This window comes from Misgurnus anguillicaudatus, chromosome 14 (assembly GCF_027580225.2).
Source record: "Misgurnus anguillicaudatus chromosome 14, ASM2758022v2, whole genome shotgun sequence".
Lineage (NCBI taxonomy): Eukaryota > Metazoa > Chordata > Actinopteri > Cypriniformes > Cobitidae > Misgurnus > Misgurnus anguillicaudatus.
In genome coordinates, this window is record NC_073350.2 from 15971118 (window position 1) to 15991798 (window position 20681).

At 37.3% G+C, this 20681-nt stretch overlaps 1 protein-coding gene across 1 annotated transcript in view; it reads left to right on the forward strand.

The window, feature by feature from the left end:
• Window positions 1-20681, forward strand: part of LOC129427212 (inactive N-acetylated-alpha-linked acidic dipeptidase-like protein 2) — a 329030-nt gene that overhangs the window by 136406 nt on the left and 171943 nt on the right. The window contains exon 3 of the mRNA XM_073875958.1: window positions 14248-14509. Within this exon, the coding sequence (XP_073732059.1) occupies window positions 14248-14509 (262 nt within the window). The remainder of the gene's footprint in view (window positions 1-14247; window positions 14510-20681) is intronic.

Below are 20681 nucleotides of genomic sequence, written 5' to 3' on the forward strand. Positions count from 1 at the left end.
AACTTTTGTACCTTTATTTCTGAGAGTGTACCCAACACTGTGCACCCAACATATATGAACCGAATTAGATATATTAAGTAATTTGGATTAATTTAATGATGGATGTACAGTATGTGAGTATTGGAACTTCACAAAGTTGAGCCCTATTTAGATGGTTTCATTGGACGCAACACGTAAACTTACGGTCTGTATTTATTCATCGGTCTGGGTAGTATCTAGACTGATCTCTAAAACAAATACCTTGTCGAAAAAAAATTTTGGGTTTGCTAAAAAACGATGGCAGATGACGTGAATCACAACTGTGCAGAGAGGTTAGGCAGCCAGGCAAGAAATTCAAGGATCTGTAGATTTGTGGCGACCAGTGACTTCTTTTTCGAGGCGCACAATGCGAAGGTCGTCAAAGCGTATTTAGGCCGTCATGTGTGTGGCTCATCGGGTCAAAATATGTGTTCGCCCAACCCATCCTCACCCCATGTCGTCAATATTTGACGACACTTGACCATTCGTCAATATGTGACGGGGAGGGTATACCTTTCGCGTCATTTTTTGACGAACTGGGGACTTCAATACTATTACGTCCGTTGCATTCTCTTTCCTATTTTCTTACCATTTTCGCGTCGGTTTAGGGTTAGATTTACATAATGACATCCCTACCCAAACCTAACTCTAACCCCAACGCCAGGTGACAACTGTCGTACCTAACTCTAACCCCAACGCCTGGTGACAACTGTTTAATTTCGCGTACACTGTTTAATTTTGCGTAATCTAACCCTAAACCGACGCGAAAATGGTAAGAAAATAGGAAAGAGAATGCAACGGACGTAATAGTATTGAAGTCCCCAGTTCGTCAAAAAATGACGCGAAAGGTATACCCTCCCCGTCACATATTGACGAATGGTCAAGTGTCTTCAAATATTGACGACATGGGGTGAGGATGTGTTGGTTCGCCACATCATGTGAACCTATGTGCATCACTAGTTCGACTGAAACACCGCCACAGAAGGTAGTTTTACAGCCTATACTGATACACAGTCCACTAGATTCAAAAGTGTCCGTGTAAGTTTCTTAGTATACTGTAAGTAAAAACTGTAACCATGCCAAATGACAAATCCAGAAAAAGTAAGTGAGAGAAAGAGAGAGAGAGAGAAAGAGAAAGAGAAAGAGAAAGAGAAAGAGAAAGAGAAAGAGAAAGAGAAAGAGAAAGAGAAAGAGAAAGAGAAAGAGAAAGAGAAAGAGAGAGAGAGCGCAAGTAAAGCATTGAGCCAAAGCTTGGCCAAAGGGCAGAAGCTCCAGTAATCCCTTGATTCGAGAGTGAAACTCCTCTTCCTTTCACACACTGGCTTGTCTGGATGCAAGCGTACAGGCTGTTCTTTGAGTTGTAGTGAGATGAGTGTCAAAGGCCACCATCGTCTCACTGAAACATCGTAGTTGTGCCAAAAGGAATTTGTTCAGAAGGCTGGGTAGCAGGAGATACTGCAAAGTGATGCGTGTAATTTTTGTAGTTAAAATTCTTTCCCCATCCCAACGTGTTGTGCAGAACTGCACCACTGTAAGTGCCATTCGAAGGTCAAATCCCCTGAAAAGTGTTAACTCTCTGGTGCTGTCAGTTTTTGAGCACACCGACCAGTAACACTGGCTTACTTTAAAGTACTTACTTTTACAGTAACACTTTACTATAAGGTTCCATTTGGTAACATTAGGCAACTACATTAGTTAACAGGAACTAACACTAGATAATATTTACAATATTTATTGTTATGTAAGTAGGGTGACCATACGTGCCATTTTGTCCGGTAACGCACCCTGAACAGGATTTCGGGTACATCTTCCATAAGTCGCATTTGTCGACCACATACATCATTCGAGATGTATTATTTCAGGTTCTAGTTCAGAAAAGCAAATGTTACATTTCAAGGTAAGAATGAAACTACAATGATTGCATATGTTTCTAACTGAAATGTGAGAACCTCAATGAAGTATCGACAAATATGACTTCCGGAGGACGCACCCCGGAAAAATGGCACATATGGTCACCCTATATGTAGGGGATAATGTATTGGCTGCCGGTTGTTATCGCAGAAATAATCCCTGACAGTGTGTTCAGGACCCGACTCGAAGTCTGCCTGTACATTATCCCCTACATATAGGGTGACCATATGTGCCATTTTTTTAACAATAAAATTACATGAAATAAAAGACTGAGTATTTCTGAAGAAAATATTTATTTAAATCAGTTGCCTGCATTGTAATTTCATATGCATTTTAACGTTAACATATTTTACTATGTTCGATTTAGCACGGCCCTGCTCTCATTTTCCGTATGTTGGATTTCATTTAAAGACCCCTGCTGTTCAACAGCTGTGTAATGATGGTATGGAGTAGAAGGTCAACATTACAACAAACTATAAAATCTCACATCTTTTATCTCAAGATTTTTTTTAACTTTGTTTACAGAGACGCTGTAGGTCGCTTTTCTTTCCAAAGTGACCTACAGTGACAAGGTATATATATTTTTATCCACATCCATGTTCCCCAGATTTGAACCCATGACCTTTTGCACTGTTAACCCAATGCTCTTCCACTGAGCTTTACAGGCGCACACGCTAAGAGAGTGCTGAGATGCTGATGTGATCATTGCCATATAAAAACTTCTGTACTAAAATACTATAAACACATTTTAATTGTTTTTAAAGGACTATGTCAAGGTGAAAAACACTTTGAGCTGTTTCACAATACTTGTACAATTTGTAGCAAACAACAACATTTTAAATTAAAAAGTAAGTAATTAACTAAATGTCTAAACAGCTAGGTGTTTACATAAGAATGCACTTAGGGCTTAACTTAGGGCGCCAACGCAAACCATCTTTTGTTGTTAATAAAAACTGTCAGGATTTACAAAAGACATGAAATGAAAAATAAGCACTGAAAAAGTTCCTTAAAAAATCCCAAATTTATGGGAGGAGAGTATTGAAATGAATCAAGCAACCCAAAGGGTTTAAAGGTAAAAAAAATAACATTTTTTTTTTAAAAATGGTCTTGCTTTTGTGTTATTAAGATGCGATATCTAATTTTTCTTGTTTTAGATGGGAACACAGCTGAACAGGATGTTCATTGACTTGGTTGCAAGTGTAAATAACAGTAGATTTTGTAAAAGCATATCCATGATATTAAAATTTCATGCTTTCTTTTTGCTTTATGAAACATTCAAACCGTATTTGCATATCTTTATTTTTCTCTACTTTGCTTTAGTGCCCTGCTACAGGTACTGAATAACAAAAGCCATGAAAATGAATTTGCATCATACAACATTTCCTGCAATACATTTCACACAATTGTTTCAATTACGGAATATAGCCACAAACCAATCAATTTCATTTTTGCATCAACACTGCAGAAGATGCAAACACTTTTAAACAATTATTTCAAGCTGACATTTATAGGATTTGTATTAAGCTGGTCTGACCTCACAGCAATTTTCTAAGGAAGCTAATTCATATGAATTCCTTTGATGTGATACAAAAAGATATATTAATATTACAGGAACTGCAAAGAATCCCCACCCCTAAACCCAGTGCCCCTGGTGCGAAAGCAGATCATAGATATAAAAATATGATTGTACAAAGTCATATGAATTAGCCATATCATAAAATAGTTTCAAAATTGTGTTGGTCAAGCAGAAATGTGACCTTGGAAAACATAACAAGTGATAATAGTCAATTTTTATAATTCCGATGTGTACATCATATGAAACTGAATAAATACAGTTTTCATTGATGTGGTTTGTTAGGATAGGACCAACTATTTAAAAATCTGCAATCTGAGGTTGCAAAAAAATTTAACATTGAGAAAATCGCCTTTAACCTGTTAAGGCGAACGAGGCCCATGAGCAGTCCCAATGCGTTTTTGTTTACAAACTATTAAGTTTACCATGTATTATATTGATCAAGAAGTGTATTAAACTTGTCATGCAGCTAATAAGTTTAGTGTTTTACAGCCTTGCGCTGTTGCTTTTGTGTTGTGTTTTCCTGCACCTGTCGTCTGTGATCCACAGTAGGTAGTCTTTTACTCATATTCCTATATTCACATTCGCTATTTGCAAACATTATTGATGTACCTACATAATACAAATATTTTGAATGTACAGTACTGTGCAAAAGTTGTAAGGTACATTCACACTACATAAGCGACTTTGTCTGTGTGTGTCGCTCGTCTCTTTCAAAAGAGGCGTTTCTATATCTGATTATCATAAACAAATGAGTAACATCTGGTCCAGTAACTGACAAGAGACGGATGAACTCCCCTGCTTCATTCTCATTGGTAGTCGCTCCCAAATGTCGCTCATAATTTGCATAAAGTTAAACAGTTCTCAACTTTGACCCGCGACTAGACACGCCCATCCAGCCGTCAACGGTCACTGTCGCTCGTGTCACCGGATGCCGCCAAGCTTCCATTGAAATCAATGAGATCGCTCTGCTACTGCTAGTCGCTTATAATGTGAATGTACCTTAAGGCCCCCATCACCACCAGCTTTGTTGTTTTAGCAAAGTTTTAATGTCCATCCATATTTATTTGTACTCCTTTTTAAGATACAAGCAGAAAATACAGGAAATATGTACCAAAACAAAAGCAAAATAGTGTATATAATATTCAGTGTGCCCTCTATTGGCACGAAACACATCTTGAGCTTTTTTGAGGAGACTGAATTCCTGAAGTCATTCGATTAGAATTAGAAATTAGGATTTCATTTCATTTAAGTTTAAGAGATCCTGCACCTACCTCCTGTTGCTCAAGTGGAAGGGGAGTTAACCCTAAATACTTGACACTTCAGCTTATACTTTTATACTGTTTATAATACTACATACGTATTTCCTTTATTTTCTGGTTGTATTCTAATAAAGAGAAATAATTCAATTCAATTTAATTTTATTTCTATAGCGCTTTTCACATTAGTTAATTGTTTCAAAGCAGCTTTACATTAATAGAAGCAGTGAAAAGCACAGAAAAACGACAGATAGCACAACATAATACACGATAGCATAAGCAGTTAAATTTGCTGCGGCTATGACTCAACATTATAAGCGAGCATATTACTAATGTAACATATAGAAGAGGAAGCTAAATTAAGCCCAAGAAGGCTGCCTCTCCGAAATTAAAAAAAGTCCTAGGAGAAAAAAACCCCGGGCGTTTAGCCGGGGAAATAAAAAAGTCCTATGAGGAAAAAACCCTTGGGATATATATATATATATATATATATATATATATATATATATATTCAACCCTATATCACGACATTGCGTGGCTGTTTCGCGCGTGGACCGGCGTGGCGGTGTCGCGCTTTGCCGCGTTTGGGCGTGTGCATGTCACGCTTTCTGTTTGTGTCGCTGTCACGTGTTGGTTGCTCAACTTTTTTGTCCTATTTTCAAACCATTTTCGCTTCGGTTTAGGGTTAGATTTGGTGCTTGTGTTATATGTCACTTTAAGTATTTGTCACTTTAAGTATTGGTTTATAAAATAAAAAGATACAATACTTATTCTTTTATATTTTCTAAACTTTAACCAATTGTCACCTGACGTTAGGGTTAGAGTTTGTTTAGGTAAGGGTGTCATTTTATGTAAATCTAACCCTAAACCGAAGCGACAATGGTAAGAAATTAGGACAAAAAAGTTGAGTAACCAATACGTGACAGCGACACAAACAGAAAGCGTGACATGCACACGCTCAAACGCGGCAAAGCGTGACATTGTCACGCTGGTCCATGCGTGAAATAGTCACGCAATTTCGTGATACTGGGTTGATATATTAGGGCTGTCAAAATTAACGCGTTAATAACGAGTTAACGCAAATTCATTTTAACGCCACTAATTTTATTAACGGAGATTAACGCAACGCGCAATTTCTGTTTGACCCTTGGTCCAGCCCATAGTTGAATGAACAGAGACACAGACAAATGTGACTCTCTCTAAATGAGTAAAAGGTTTTCATAGAAATAAGAACATTAAGCAAATCGTCTACCAAATCCAATGCTCTAAATGCTCGTTGGACATCTGATATGATCTTTATTTATACGTCTGAGAGGTGTAACGTTACCGTCCTCCTAATGCTTAATCTAATACAAAAATGCGTCTCAATTCATTTTGGTTTCGCTTTTATTCATGACTTAGAAAATAGACTGCAGGACTTGCTTGATGTTAAAAGAGTCATTAAGAGAGATAAAGTTCGATACCTGATTAATGTTAAAGAGTTATTAAGAGCGACAAGACTCAAAAGCGATCCCCTCACGCTGACTGACTGATATCTGAAGCGCGTGCACACAGACGCGCGAGTGCTCAACCCGGATATATAGACATCTACACAAAATTACAGTTTTAAATATCTTTTTTGATAAGAATTCACGCAGGTAGGCTCTATAATCTGTTATGTTTTAAGTAAATGTTTGGTTAACTGTTGGGTAAAACTATCTGATGTGTAACATTATATTAGATCACTTAGATTTTAAGCAGTCTGTCTCAATGTCAATCAAACAAAAGGAAAACAAGTTGAACATACATTGATGATGTTTTTGCTTTGTGTGTGCTAAATCTATTAGTTTTACCAGTGATTTTAAGGTATTGATGTGGTAATATAATTAATGTATGGATGTGGACATTTTTGTGGTAATTTGACTCTTTCAACTTCAAACACGTGTAGTTCTGTCATATTTTGTTATATTTCAACAAATCATGCATTGTTCTATGTTTTAATAGAGAATGTCAAAATATGAACTATTTTTTAAAAATTTGCTAATTCCGACTCAACTTGCCGGCACAGGTCACAAATGATGCAGCAGCAAACAAAAATGGAGAAAGAAAAATCTTCTGAAAGGAATATTCATATACAAAACAATGGCTGGTGATTCTGTTAAAATGTAAACAGGCTGTTGTTAACATACATTTGCATAAAGCATCTATATATGTATATATGATTAGAATATTAAAAACCTGAAAAGTGTTAAATTAGGGAAATTTAGAATGGATAAAAATGTGCGATTAATTTGCGATTAATTGCAGTTAACTCATGAAATCATGCGATTAATCTAGATTAATTTTTTTAATCTATTGACAGCCCTAATACATATATATATATATATATATATATATATATATATACACACATATAAACGGATAAGGAAATTAAGTGGAGATTAAGCGGGTTCTGCCGGTGATCGTTGGTCAGGCATCAGCTGGGCATCACGTTGAAGGACGGCCAGTAGATCAGAGGTGTGCCGACTTTCACATTTACCGGAACTGGGTCTGTTTGTCTCATTGTCCTCGGGGTCGAGGACGAAACAGGGAGAGAAAAACAATTCATATTAGCGTAGGGGCCGTTCACATGTAATGCATGTGAATATTATATATGATCACTATAAAATTGTGATTAATATATTTTATAATTACATTGCAATTTTACAGAACAGTGGCGGCTAGTGACTGCTCATCCGAGGATGTGCTAATTCAAAATAAGTGTTCGGACTGTCACGTGTGTGGTTCCCTTTTCCAAAATATGTGTCTGCGTGTCGAGAGATCCTGTGTGCATCCAGTGTTTTGTCAAAATAAGTGCCTGCTGCACACGCGTCAAAACCATAAAAGAGCTTTTGCAACAAATTCCTGCGCTAAGGTTTTGTGGTCCAGCGTCACACTTATTAAGTTATCATGATAATCGATAATGAGCTGACACATCATATCAAATTATTCCACATTTTTCTGTACCAGGCCGAAAAGGAGATCATGGGCTTTCAAATGTTGCTCTGAAAGATGGAAGGGTCAGACATTTTTCTATAGAAATAAAGCTTCCACATATATCCTCTATCTTTCTTCGCTCTAACACACTACGGGCCATTCCCAGACCCCATGGGGACAAAAAGCCAACCACTTTTATCTAGCGTGGGATTCGCTGGCACCGGTATTATCATCCATAATAGCACTGCCACACTTCAGTAGCCACCCAGGCAGCCTGTGTCAAGCATACTCGCCTCACTCCAGCAAAGCCCAAATGACCACCTGTAAGATCCATCGGCTGTCAGTCATCTCCACTCAACCGTATTTAATTAAAGGCCTGAAATTAAAAAGACTTCTTCGATTCCACACATATTTGCTCAACAAAAAGATGAAGAATTGCTTCCGCAAAAGCAGCATTCAGCGGCAAATTCCTAACAAAGGGAATTACGCTGCATGCAGTTGTCTGACATCGGTATATTCAGTCTGATAAGATAATTGCTTTGAAGCTCGGAGAGATGAGACTTCATCTGTTTGCTTTGTTGACAGGCTTCCTGTGTGAAATAGCTGATTCTTGCTGCTTGACAGGAGAACAGGGCTACTCTTCCGATGTCTATATTAGTCTCAGTAACAGATGGTGCCAAGTTAAGGATCTGCAGTTTGCGATGGTTCGGATGCTCTTCTGTTTTCCAGCCAGTAGTGTCAGCTAGCCGGGCCTGTGTGAGGGAGTGACTGATCTTCACTTTAGACTCAAGAGGAAGCATTTGTCATCAGGTCATGCCGTTCAGAGTGCCACACTCCACAAGGGTTGCTTGACAAGGGGTCGAAGTTGCTCGAGCTGTGTCCGGTGGCTTTCGTGCATAGCAATTCCCTTCATGCGTTCAACTCCGATCTCCTTTGACCCTACTGGCACTTATTGATGTTATGGAGTGACTGAGTAATGAGCTTATGGATATCAGCATACATTACTAACACACTGCCTGATTTGTTTCACCTGTAATGTTTAAACTAGATGTTTAGTATCAACGAACTTTATAAAACCTGGTTAAGGATTTAAAGAGCAACTATTTCATTGGTAAAAGACAACGTTATTTTGTGTATTTGGTCAAATACAATGTGTTTGCGTGGTTTATGGATTTGAAAAGCTCTTAGTGGCCAGCTAATCTGTAGGTTGTGATTGGCCTGAATACCTCTGAAGTCAGCTGGAAATGTGACGCTCCTCACCATGTTTGAAAGATTCGGTTGCTAACAGGAGTTAACTTACAGGCTGAGTCAGAAGCGGGAGGAATTATGATAATGTCGGTCTTGTCTACGTCAACAATCCCAGGAAGTAAACTGTTGCCTACAATCCGTGTGTTTGTTGTAGTCCAAGAAAAGAGATTTACGTTGGAGACGATAACTTGCGTAATTGTTTACTTTGGGTTATGTACCTTTTGCATATCGTTAGCATGTACTAATACACACTAACTGTACACACCAAAGGAAATGTAAAATCGTGAATCAGACCATTGGCGATCTTTAATCTTATCATATTCTATTTAATAAACATAAACCAGATTCACATTCATACATTTGCCAGATGCTTTTATCTAAAGTGCTTACAGTGCATTACAAGTTCAATTCAATATACCGCTTTTTACAATTTTGCATTGTTGTAAAGCAGCTACAGTACATAGTAAATACACATTAGTATAGACTGAATACAAAATTCTGAAATACAAAGAACACAAGCCGTTGGTTTCACAGACAGGGTTTAGATTAGGCAAAGAGCAAGTTTCAATGGCTGTTTACACAACGCCTTTTTCAACCAAACCCAGTAAAGTATTTATGCGGTTTGGCTGTTTGTTTAAACAACAACAACAGCCCTTTGGGGCCCTGAAAACAAACTTTTGAAGACACATTTCAAAGTGCTTTTGAAAACGTCTCAATAAAGGTGATGCATGTGCTAATTCATTCAATAGGCGTATGCGAGTGCAACCACAACAACAATGGTTGTCTGTTATATTTTTTCTATTATAATTGAATTGTTTGGTTACAATCGTGCAGAAGAATGGCGCTTGTGGTTAGATTGTGGAAGGTCAATGAACACTACTGTAGCTGTGTTAATGCCTGTCTGGAGATCAGTCTTTTCTCACATGCTCATCTTATGTGTCATATGATATTATTATTATTAGCATGCTAACATGTGCTCATGCTAATTAACTCTTTCACCGCCATTGATGAGATATCTCGTCAATTAAGAGAAAACGCTTCCCCGCCAATTACGAGATTTTCCGTCTTTCCGCAATACCTCTATTATCCACCAGGTGCGCCCTTCCGCAACTTTTTAAACCCGGAAGTATTGCCCTATGGCAAGCGGCTGCATGTCCGTGTCTGTTTTAAAGATCGCTCTGAATGGGAACTCTATGAAAAGTCCGTCACAAAAATGGAATTATCTCTGCTTTTTGCTCAAAATGTGGTGTTTTTGCAGAAACCTACCCATATTCAAAAGCTGATTACAAAAGAACCACTGAAGGTAGGATGAAAGTTTTCTTTGTTTGAAAGCAGAGGGTCTGTTCTTTTATTTGGTATATTGTATGTTTATATATTTAAAGAACAACATTTTCTGGAAAGCATTAAACTTTGGTGAAAATCATGAAAAACGCTGGCGCTGGCTGGCAACTTTTTTAAAAAACTCTGGCGGTGAAAGAGTTAATAAGGAATAGAAACTGACATTTATTAAGTTGTTTTTTTGTTTGAATTAACTTGTTTTGTCCTTGTTGAACAGACCAGAACTAATTGTGTGGAAAAGTTTTCCTTAACTGAGCTTATTAAGTTTATTGATGTGAAGTTTTTATGACCAAGAAATGTATTAAGTTGGTTAAATAATTTGTTTAAAAGGGGAGATATTAAGAAAATCTGACTTTTTTAAATGCTATAATTGGGTCCCCAGTGCTTCTATCAACCTAGAAAAAGTTTTGGTAAACCATTCTTTGCAAGCATGTGAAAAAATTGGTAATTGATATTTGTCTCCCCTTGTGATGTCAGAAGGGGATAATACCGCCCCTTAATCTGCACTATCCAACCAGCACTATGCCATTTAGTACAGAGATCAGCATTTGCATGTGACACACCCAAAACGGCACATTTTTGCTCACACCTACAAAGTGGCAATTTCAACACGCCATAAAAATTATCTATATGGTATTTTGAGTTAGAACTTCACATTTGGGGACACCAAATGTTTATTTCACATTTTAAAGTGCACCTATTTCATTGCTAAAAAACGTTATTTTGTGTATTTGGTATAATGTTTTCCACATTATTGTCTACATACCATTCATTTTTGTAGTTCCCGATTTTACCATCTTCCTAAAATGCACGAATTTGAAAAGTTCTGTGTCCCTGATTGGCCAGCTAATCTGTACGTTTTGAATGTGATTGGCCTGAATACTTCTGACGCCGGAAATGTGTCGCTCCTTACCATATTTTAAAGTTTTGGTCGCAATCACTGATCTATATAAATGACTGGATTGCGCGTAGAACGCTTAACGTAACAGCGTGATGTGAAGCCAGCGCAGAGTTCGAGACGCCATCTTGGTATACCCAACCGGCAGAGAGCGTCATTGACTTCCATTCAAAATAATGTTTTAAATTCACCCGGTTTACACATATCAGTCACGCAAGATTATTTTTAGGATTTGTGTACGTAAATTAACTGTTAATTCTGGTGTTATTTGCAATGTTTATGTTTTAATCGGGCAGGATAATGGATTTATAAAAAAACGTTAAGGTGAGTGTGTCTGCTGCGTTCTGTTAATGACACGGGTATAAATAAAGTTTTGTTTGACATTCAGCTACACGGTGAGTGTTATTTCTCTAAATAAGTTTAGGTAACTTGTAAGTTTAGATAACATTAAACCAACAAATGATTGCATGCACATACGGTACAAAGTATGATTATTTATTTAGATTTCAGAATGAGCACGTTTGTCATTAATACTAAATATGTTGCGGTCTGTCTGCTGATCTGATAGTGTAATGAAGATGAATGTATAATAACTGATTAAAAACTAAAATGTACAACTTTCAGTAAATAACTATGTACATGCTTAGGACGTTTGTGGTGTAATAATGTACAGGGTAACTTAAGATATAAAAACGAAGACTAGTAAAGTGATGTTTTATCATTAAAATCTGATCGCGTCCATTGATTTAATAGAATGTTTGGGTACCAACATGGTGGCGCGGTGGCTTTACAGTTGTGACGTCATGCGCAATCCAGTCATTTATATATATCAGTGGTCGCAATGCTAACAGGAGTTAACTTACAGGCTGTGAGCCCAAGCGGGAGGAATTTTGATAATGCCAGTCTTGTCTACATCACCAATCCCAGGAAGTAAACTGTTGCCTACAGTCCGTGTGTTTGTTGTAGTCCAAGAAATGAGATTTACGTTGGAGATGATAACTCGCGCAATCGTTTACTTACCTTTTGCATATCATTAACATGTAATAATACACAATTACACACCAAAGGAAATGTAAAATCGTGAATTGGATTATTGGTGCTCTTAAAAAGTCCTCGTTAACTTATTCTATTCTTGTGGTATAGACCTAAACTAATTGCATGGAAAAGTTTTTTTTTTAATTAAATTAAGCCGATTGAACAAACTGTTGCTTTCAGTGTAGGTTCATATTTCACACTCCATACTTTTAATAAAGGTTTAAAAATCTAGCTTTGATTTACATTAATGGAATTAACATGCCATTAACAAAATGATTTCATTATGAAACGATTAACAGATCATTAGTTAAAACACTTACTAGCAATGTAATTAAAATTTACAATTAAAATATTCATCCACGGAATTGTTAGACATACATTTTTGTTACACTACAATAAATAAAAGTGATTCCATATTTATTTTATTTTGTATCACTTTCTTTTTACAACCTGAAGCTTTCAGGAGAGATGTGTAGTCACACATTAATTCTCCAACAAGTGAAACTTGTTTCAGATTGGTTGTTTTTCAATCGGTCACACAATCATTGGAGGAACACTTTCTCAATGACTAATATGTGGGGTCTTGCGGCAGCTGCCGTGTGGATGTAGAAGCTTTACCTGAGAGAGGTCAGGATTCATCCTCTTCACTCATGCAGAGCACACTTTTAATTAGATTACCCAGGCACCCATGCAAAGCCACGAGGGATTGGACACACTCCGTCAGGTCACACAGCCTGAACGTGGGGCCGGGCCGCTTGTCCGCTCTCCTGAATTATTGGATGAGTCTGGTGCTCAAGAGGCTATAGAGGCAAACTCTAAGATCAACCCGCTGCTTTAACTCTGCTACAACATGAGAATCGTGACTTGTCTCTTAAGAACAATAGCTATTGAAGTATATTGGCTTTGTTTACTGCATCTAGACAATAATGTTGATTCTCACTGTGCAATTGTGTGAGTATTTGAGGCTGCTAAATGGCGATGATAAATGTCTGGGAGATGCAATCGAAATCAAGGGTTTTTGTTTTCATTCTGTGGACGATACTTTGTCATTCGTTCATATCTGATTGCAAACTATATATTGTTCTCTCATACCTAGTTTTAAAAAAGCAGCACGTATGCAAAACTGAACTGAATGTTTGGAATAAATGCTCACAGCTTGAAGTCTGCCGACTCAAAAATCTCAAAAGACTGAACCTATCTAACCTAAAAAAAGTGTTAGAACAAAAAATCCCTTTGTTATTAAGGAAGAGGAACAGTCTGTCACAATATGCATTTAGGTAACGGATATCATTAATGTCATGTGGCAATGATCAAGGTTGTTACCGTCCGCATATTCATCATAGCGGCTTGAAACAAAAAAGCAGTATAATGATTTATAGTCTCTGGAGGCTCCTGGCTTTCTTTTACACTTCAATTAATTTTGTTTTGAAGATTGAAAGAATGGGCAGGCCTGCCGTGGTGCTACCTTATAAAATCACAAAGCGAGCTTCAGCATGCTGATATGCCCGAGAGCTGGCAAAGTTTAAAAGTTACAGGATAACACTGTGTTTCTCTTTGTGCCTTCCATGTGCCGTGACGGGTAAGAAAATAAGCAGAGCCGAGCTGCCAGAGCACCTTAGCCGTGCTTCATTTCTTCCTCTCATGGTTAACCGTCTGTTGCTAATTTACTTTCTCTTACGGCAATCCTTTTTTAATAGCGCATCCGTTTGTTCAGGAGACAATTGATTCCCTGCTCTGCCATATTCATCAGTTACATTAACTGAAGCTTGTCCAGAATATGAATTATGGAGGCCTTCTCTGCATTTCTGTCCTACTGTAGGATCCTCTCCGCAGTTTCACATCAATAGACCATGTAAATACCTCGGAGGAAAACAAATGTTAACCTAAAGTCAACAACGTACTAATTACGCTAATGATAATGAGACTCACGCATATTCATCACCTCTATTTAAGCGCTGTCTTTAACACGTTTATTGATGTTCCTTTCTTGTTTTGTCTTTCCCTCGATGCAGGGACTTTGACAGCTTGTCCGAGCTCAATGAGATTTCCAAAGAGAAGTACATCTCTCAACGGTGGGAGGAGCTTGGGTTGAAAGTCAATCAGGTGACCAATCACACAGCTCTGTTGAGCTATCCAGGACCCGCCCTCAGCACGATTGTTATTAAGAGCAGTAAGCAGTGTTACGTACCAAGCGGAGCGAGGTGTGACCAGCCATCCACAGCTGCAACTGAACCGCTTGGATTTGCGGCCTATTCAGCTGTGGGAACTCTAGAGGTGAGTTGTGTTGTACCATTATATTTATGCTTATACTTAAAGAAAAACTCCACTTTTTTTGAAAATATTCTAATTTTCCAGCTCCCCTAGAGTTAAGTATTTGATTTTTATGCAGCAGCCGAAAATAGTCCCCCTAGTAACTTTCAATAGCAGGGGTATGACGTTAAAAAGTGGACAAAAGTCTGCAAGCATGTGAATCAAGCGCGCATGCAAATTACAGCAGCACGAGCACAGTGACAAAGCTTGCACGTAAAATAGAAACCTGCAGAAATCGCAAATCCCACAGTCGAACACAAAAACCAAGACTGTGCGCGTAAATCAACACTTACGAGGGGAATAACAAACTCCTCGAGTACAAATAGTTTGCTCACGCGCAGCCGATCTGCCCGCGCAAGCCGCGACTCCACACGCACGAGAATACCACTCTACACACGCGCAAGTCAGCCCCAGTGCACCACCCAGGGCGAGGGGCACCACGACCCTGCGACATCAAATGCCATTGGCCCCTGCTACTACTGTTGTGATTGGCTGTTGCTGCCGCCTCAAGTGTTTAAATCTTTTTTACAGTATATGCTTATGCTTAAAACGTAATGAGATAATATTTCTTTCCAAACAGCTTTATAAGTATAATACATGTTTTATAATCATAATCTAGTCAATTTAATAGTCAGGCTTGAGGATTCACATTAGTTGTTCAAACGTAAAACGAGAGGATAAGGAAGAACGGCTGAGCACCACTAGACTAACAGTCCATAATAATTGATTGAACAATAATAATTGAACAGGATTACTAATTAATTACTTTGATTAAGGGAGGTTAAAATTGTTAACATAAGACTGCTGGAATTGACCTAATACTGAATATTTTCCTGTTAATAATAATGTTGGTCATTTCAATTATTTGAATATAATGTAATGAATGCAATATAATCTTAAAACAGACAAATTAGGATTTTTTACATCATGTTCAAAAATAATAATTATAAAACGGGCAGTTCTGGTCGTTCATTCTGAATCTGACAGACTGGTTGAAAAATATATATCGTCAATTAAAAGAAAATGCTTACCCAACTTAAACACTGATGCATTCAGGATGAAACATATTTTTTGTTTGTTTGAAAGCAGAGGGTCTGTTCTTTCATTTCATATATTTGATGTTTATATATTTAAAGAAGAAAAATTTTCTGGAAGGCATTAAACTAAAGCTGGGTGGCAACTCTTTTAAAAACGCTGGCAGGTAAATTTAAGCATGCTTCCAAACATATTTGATCCACACTTCAACAGTTGCACGAAATAAATGTTTATGTATAAATTAGAGGAATGTTAATTTATGAAAATAAACACCACAGTCTTTAATCATATTTTCATTATATTTTCATATTTATAATCATGTTTAATATATTGTTCATATTGGTTAATCACTACAATTTGGAGGCAAAATTACTTTGTATTTTTGCTTTGTAGTAAAAGCTGTAATGAGACGCAAGTTTTTAAAATTGTAGAAAATACAAATTTCTGCAACTACTTAAATTATTAACTGCACTGATCAAATCAGGGAAGCATTTTCTTTTAATTGACGATATATATTTTTCAACCACTCTGTCAGATTCAGAATGAACGACCAAAAATGCCCGTTTTATAATTATTATTTTTGAACATGATGTAAAAAAAATCCTAATTTGTCTATTTTAAGAGTATATTGCATTCATTATATTGCATTCAAATAATTGTAATTTGTAACAAGTAACAAGTCTTATGTTAACAATTTTAACTTCCCTTAATCAAAGTAAATAATTAGTAATCCTGTTCAATTATTATTGTTCAATCAATTATTATGGACTGTTAGTCTAGTGGTGCTCAGCCGTTCTTCCTTATCCTCTCGTTTTACGTTTGAACAACTAATGTGAATCCTCAAGCCTGACTATTAAATTGACTAGATTATGATTATAAAACATGTATTATACTTATAAAGCTGTTTGGAAAGAAATATTATCTCAATACGTTTTAAGCATAAGCATATACTGTAAAAAAGATTTAAACACTTGAGGCGGCAGCAACAGCAACAGCCAATCACAACAGTAGTAGCAGGGGCCAATGGCATTTGATGTCACAAAGTCGTGGTGCCCCGCGCCCTGAGTGATAAACTGATTTGCGCGCGTGTAGAATCATATTCTCGCGCGTGTAGAATCGTAGCTCGCGCGAGCAGATCGGCTGCGCGTGAGCAAACTACTTGTACTCGAGGGTTTGTTATTCCCCTTGCAAGTGTTTATTTACGCGCACAGTCTTGGTTTTTGTGTTCGACTGTGGGATTTGCGATTTCTGCAGGTTTCTATTTTACGTGCAAGCTTTGTCACTGTGCTCGTGCTGCTGTAATTTGCATGCACGCTTGATTCACATGCTTGCAGACTTTTGTCCACTTTTTAACGTCATACAGGGGACTATTTTTAACTATATTATGTAATATCATTGCGCCTCCTGCAGCCAGAATTATTACGTCGGAATGAGAGTATAGTTCCTAGCCATATCGGCCTAGAAAATCACAACTTTTCATTTTCCGTCACAATGTAAATACAGAAGAGTCAAGTTTTAAATTGGAAAAATATCAAAACTCTTTGGTTATATTTGAGCGCAAAGCTAATGGTCTAATCAGATTCAATGGATTATGCTAAGCTATGCTAAAAGTGGTACCACCAGACCTGGAGATTGGCCGAATGGATTCCAAAACGGTAAAAATCAGCTCTAGGGGAGCTGGCAGATTAGTATGTTTTCAAAAATTGGAGTGTCCTTTTAAGCACCATTATGTTGACACTTGCTTATACTTATTATATATAGCAAGTTTTGACACAGACATCCTGAAAAGTGAAATCAAAACATTTCCCCCCTGGTGGCTGACTGCAGTATAGGTCATAAACTCCCTACATGAATGGAACACGTCAAATACACTTTTCCCAATGATGATTTCCAGAGGCGTCATGCCCATTCAAACTGAGAGGGCACTTGCCCCCTCGGTTTTTTGAGCCAAGTGGATTTTGCATGCAACCTCAAAATCAAATAAGCGTCCATTAATCTGTTCGTTTCTTTTAATCTGTTTAATATGCAAAATATTATCAATTCTGTGCTGCATCCTTGTCACTTTTCAGAGATTTTTGCCGTTTTGATAAGGTTTTGATCATGTTACATTACTTTATTCTGGCGGCAGGCGCTGCAGTCAAATGTCATCAGGATCTGAGCGCGCTCACAAGCTTTGCTGTTGCTGCCGCATTTTGCTATCTGAGGAATTAAAACGTGTAAGAAATGCTCACAACATTTCCAAACCACAGTACGGTAATGTGCAGTTAACCTCCTCTGTGTAGAAAATGTATGGTTTAAAATGTGACCGTCTCACAGTTATATAGTAGAGATTTCTAGATTTATCTTGGTACAACCCCAAAGTTCACCAGAGTTCACCGCGGAATCACACATGCTCACATATGAGGTAAAATTTAATGCAAAAATCTGTTCCTCTAATAATTGTATCTAAACATATTTTTAAAATCATTATTGAACATTAAAATCAATCACGTGGCTATAGCTTATGCCATTGTCGTTGTTTATATACTTTATGGATTTAAAATTACATAAATTTTATAGGATAATGCAGTTGATGTGTAAAATGCATTAATGACACAATTAAACAAGTCATTCAACAAAACGCAAATAAACAAAAAATGCCATTTCAGATGTAAATATGACGCCAATATGTCATTATTCCGATTGAATAGTATTTGATATAAAAGTTAGTCAACACTTTTATTTTGGAGGCGGGGCACTCAGATTGTTAGAAATGTAAGTGTCATGGAAAAGACTGAGAGCTCTATATAATATATTTTGTTTGATATCTGTGTATGCACAAATTTCTGTGAGCTGTGCACACTGTGCCCCCTTAAATTGGTGCATGACACCCCTGATGATTTCTGTTATTTCTGATCATGTTGATATACTTAAGTTTCTAATAAGTTTGGTTTAAGTTGATTATTAAATGCTATTAAAAAGGAGTGTGATGACACCCCTTTTTAATGGACGGGGCCTTGAAACCATGGCCCCACTTCTGTCAGGGTTTGGGACGAAGGACAAGAGAACCCAAGCGCAGACGATATCGCGGAGTTGAACATAGAACATTTATTACTTAAAACATGAAAACAAAAGCCTACGTGGGGGCAAAACTACATACAACATGATCTTTTACAAACACTGACTTGACATGATAAACTAGACTCTAATGAAAACATTTAACTGAATGAAGACAGCAAAACAAGACACATATGAACACAATGAACCAGCACAAGACAAGAGGAGATTAAATAGACCCCTTCACGGTTCACGTCACAGGCAGTTTCCACTGCGCATGTCAGGGTCAGAAAAGTCATTACAGCAGATAGAGTTGCGTATTATTCGGTATCGTCAAAAATGCCTACTTACGTTTTGGGCTGTGAAAATCGCACCAGGTCTTCCGTTAAGTTTTTGCGATTCATGCAGAATCTCAAAAACAAAAAAAATACAACATCTGCAGCTGCAAGCAATTAACATGCAGACTGGGACAATACAAATATCAAAGAGGCTTGCGCTCACTTCATTTGAGGTAAGTCATCATTTTTCAGCCCTGTTAGATTACATTATAAAGCCTGGATGGTTTGAACAGTTTGACCCCATGCTGCGCGCGCACCCGATAGTCATTCAATGTTTACAAACTTTGAAGGGGTCTATAGGGGAACTAAACGAGGGCAACCCAGGTGAGAGGGATAACCAATAATGAATAATTAACAAGGAGAACAAGGGGGCGGGGACTTGGAACGAGACGCCAGAAACACATGACCCAATATACAAGGCCATGAGCCTCCACATGAAACGAGAGACTGTCAGAACCCTGCCATCGCGATAAAACATAAATATAAAACAAGACCTTTATGGCAGAGTCCTGACAACTTCACAATCATAGGGTGAGAGCTGGGCACAACCTAACGCTTTTTTGGTTTTGGCTCAATCATTAAAAAATATCTGAGTTTGATTAATTATAATATAACTAATATATTTTAATTAATAATATTATTTTTACACCAGCAACACACACACATCTCTGCTACAAATGACCATTTGAAGTTTGTTACCATTCTTGGACAATTACACCAAACATGACAGAAGTGCAAACGTTACAACTTACCCCATAGGTGGTCTCAAAATCAAATTCTGAGATAATGAAACTGACCTTATTCACTCAACATTAAAGATATTAACAAAAATTTAGACACACAATTTTTGATAAGACAGGCACATTTATTTTGTTGGCAGCCAGCAATCATTAGTGTGTAGCCTATTTAAAACAACGGCAAGAATTCACCAATATTAGCTGTTTTTATATGGTTAGTTGATATATTTTCAAGCCTACCAAAAAAGTTGCTAAGAGCTGCAGACATATTTCAAAACGATGCTATGTTTTAGATAACAAGACACGGATAAATATGACATAACATTGGTTTTGGAAACGTACACACCCAACTCAGAAACTGAAAAAAAAAACATATGATGAAAAATTGTACTTACATGCCACCAAAACACTCGTTCATCAATAACTCTCTGGAAAAACATTATACATTTCCATACATTTGCTGGAGACCATCATTTGGCAGCGTGAAAACATTACGGGAAAAACAAATTGCTCAATCCTGTGCAACAATGTAAATGGTCTGTGTTACAATTAACCCCGCGTTAGGTTTTGCCCCGTGCACCTCTGCGTAGAATCTGAATGTCAGCGACCATTTTTTGGCTTCAATTTTTTTCACCTATCTTTTTACAGTCTTTGTATATACAGTAGGACAGTAAAGAATTACAGATCACAAATGTCACAATCTGATGGCAACATGTACCCATTTTTATTATTTATATTAACCATATTAAGTTTCTAATTAGTACAATATAATTTTTTCATATAATCCTGAGTTATGGGTGGTGTTTTAATTTTAGGATAATCATATTTTCCGCTTTCTGCTTTTGGACAATACTACAAAAAAAGCTTACACCCTACACTGTATGTATAAAAGTGATCTAAAAGCTATCACTGGGGCAGTACTCTTTAAAAAAGCATACAGATATGAATACATTTGGTACCAATATGGTGCTAATATTCACTCTTTGGTTA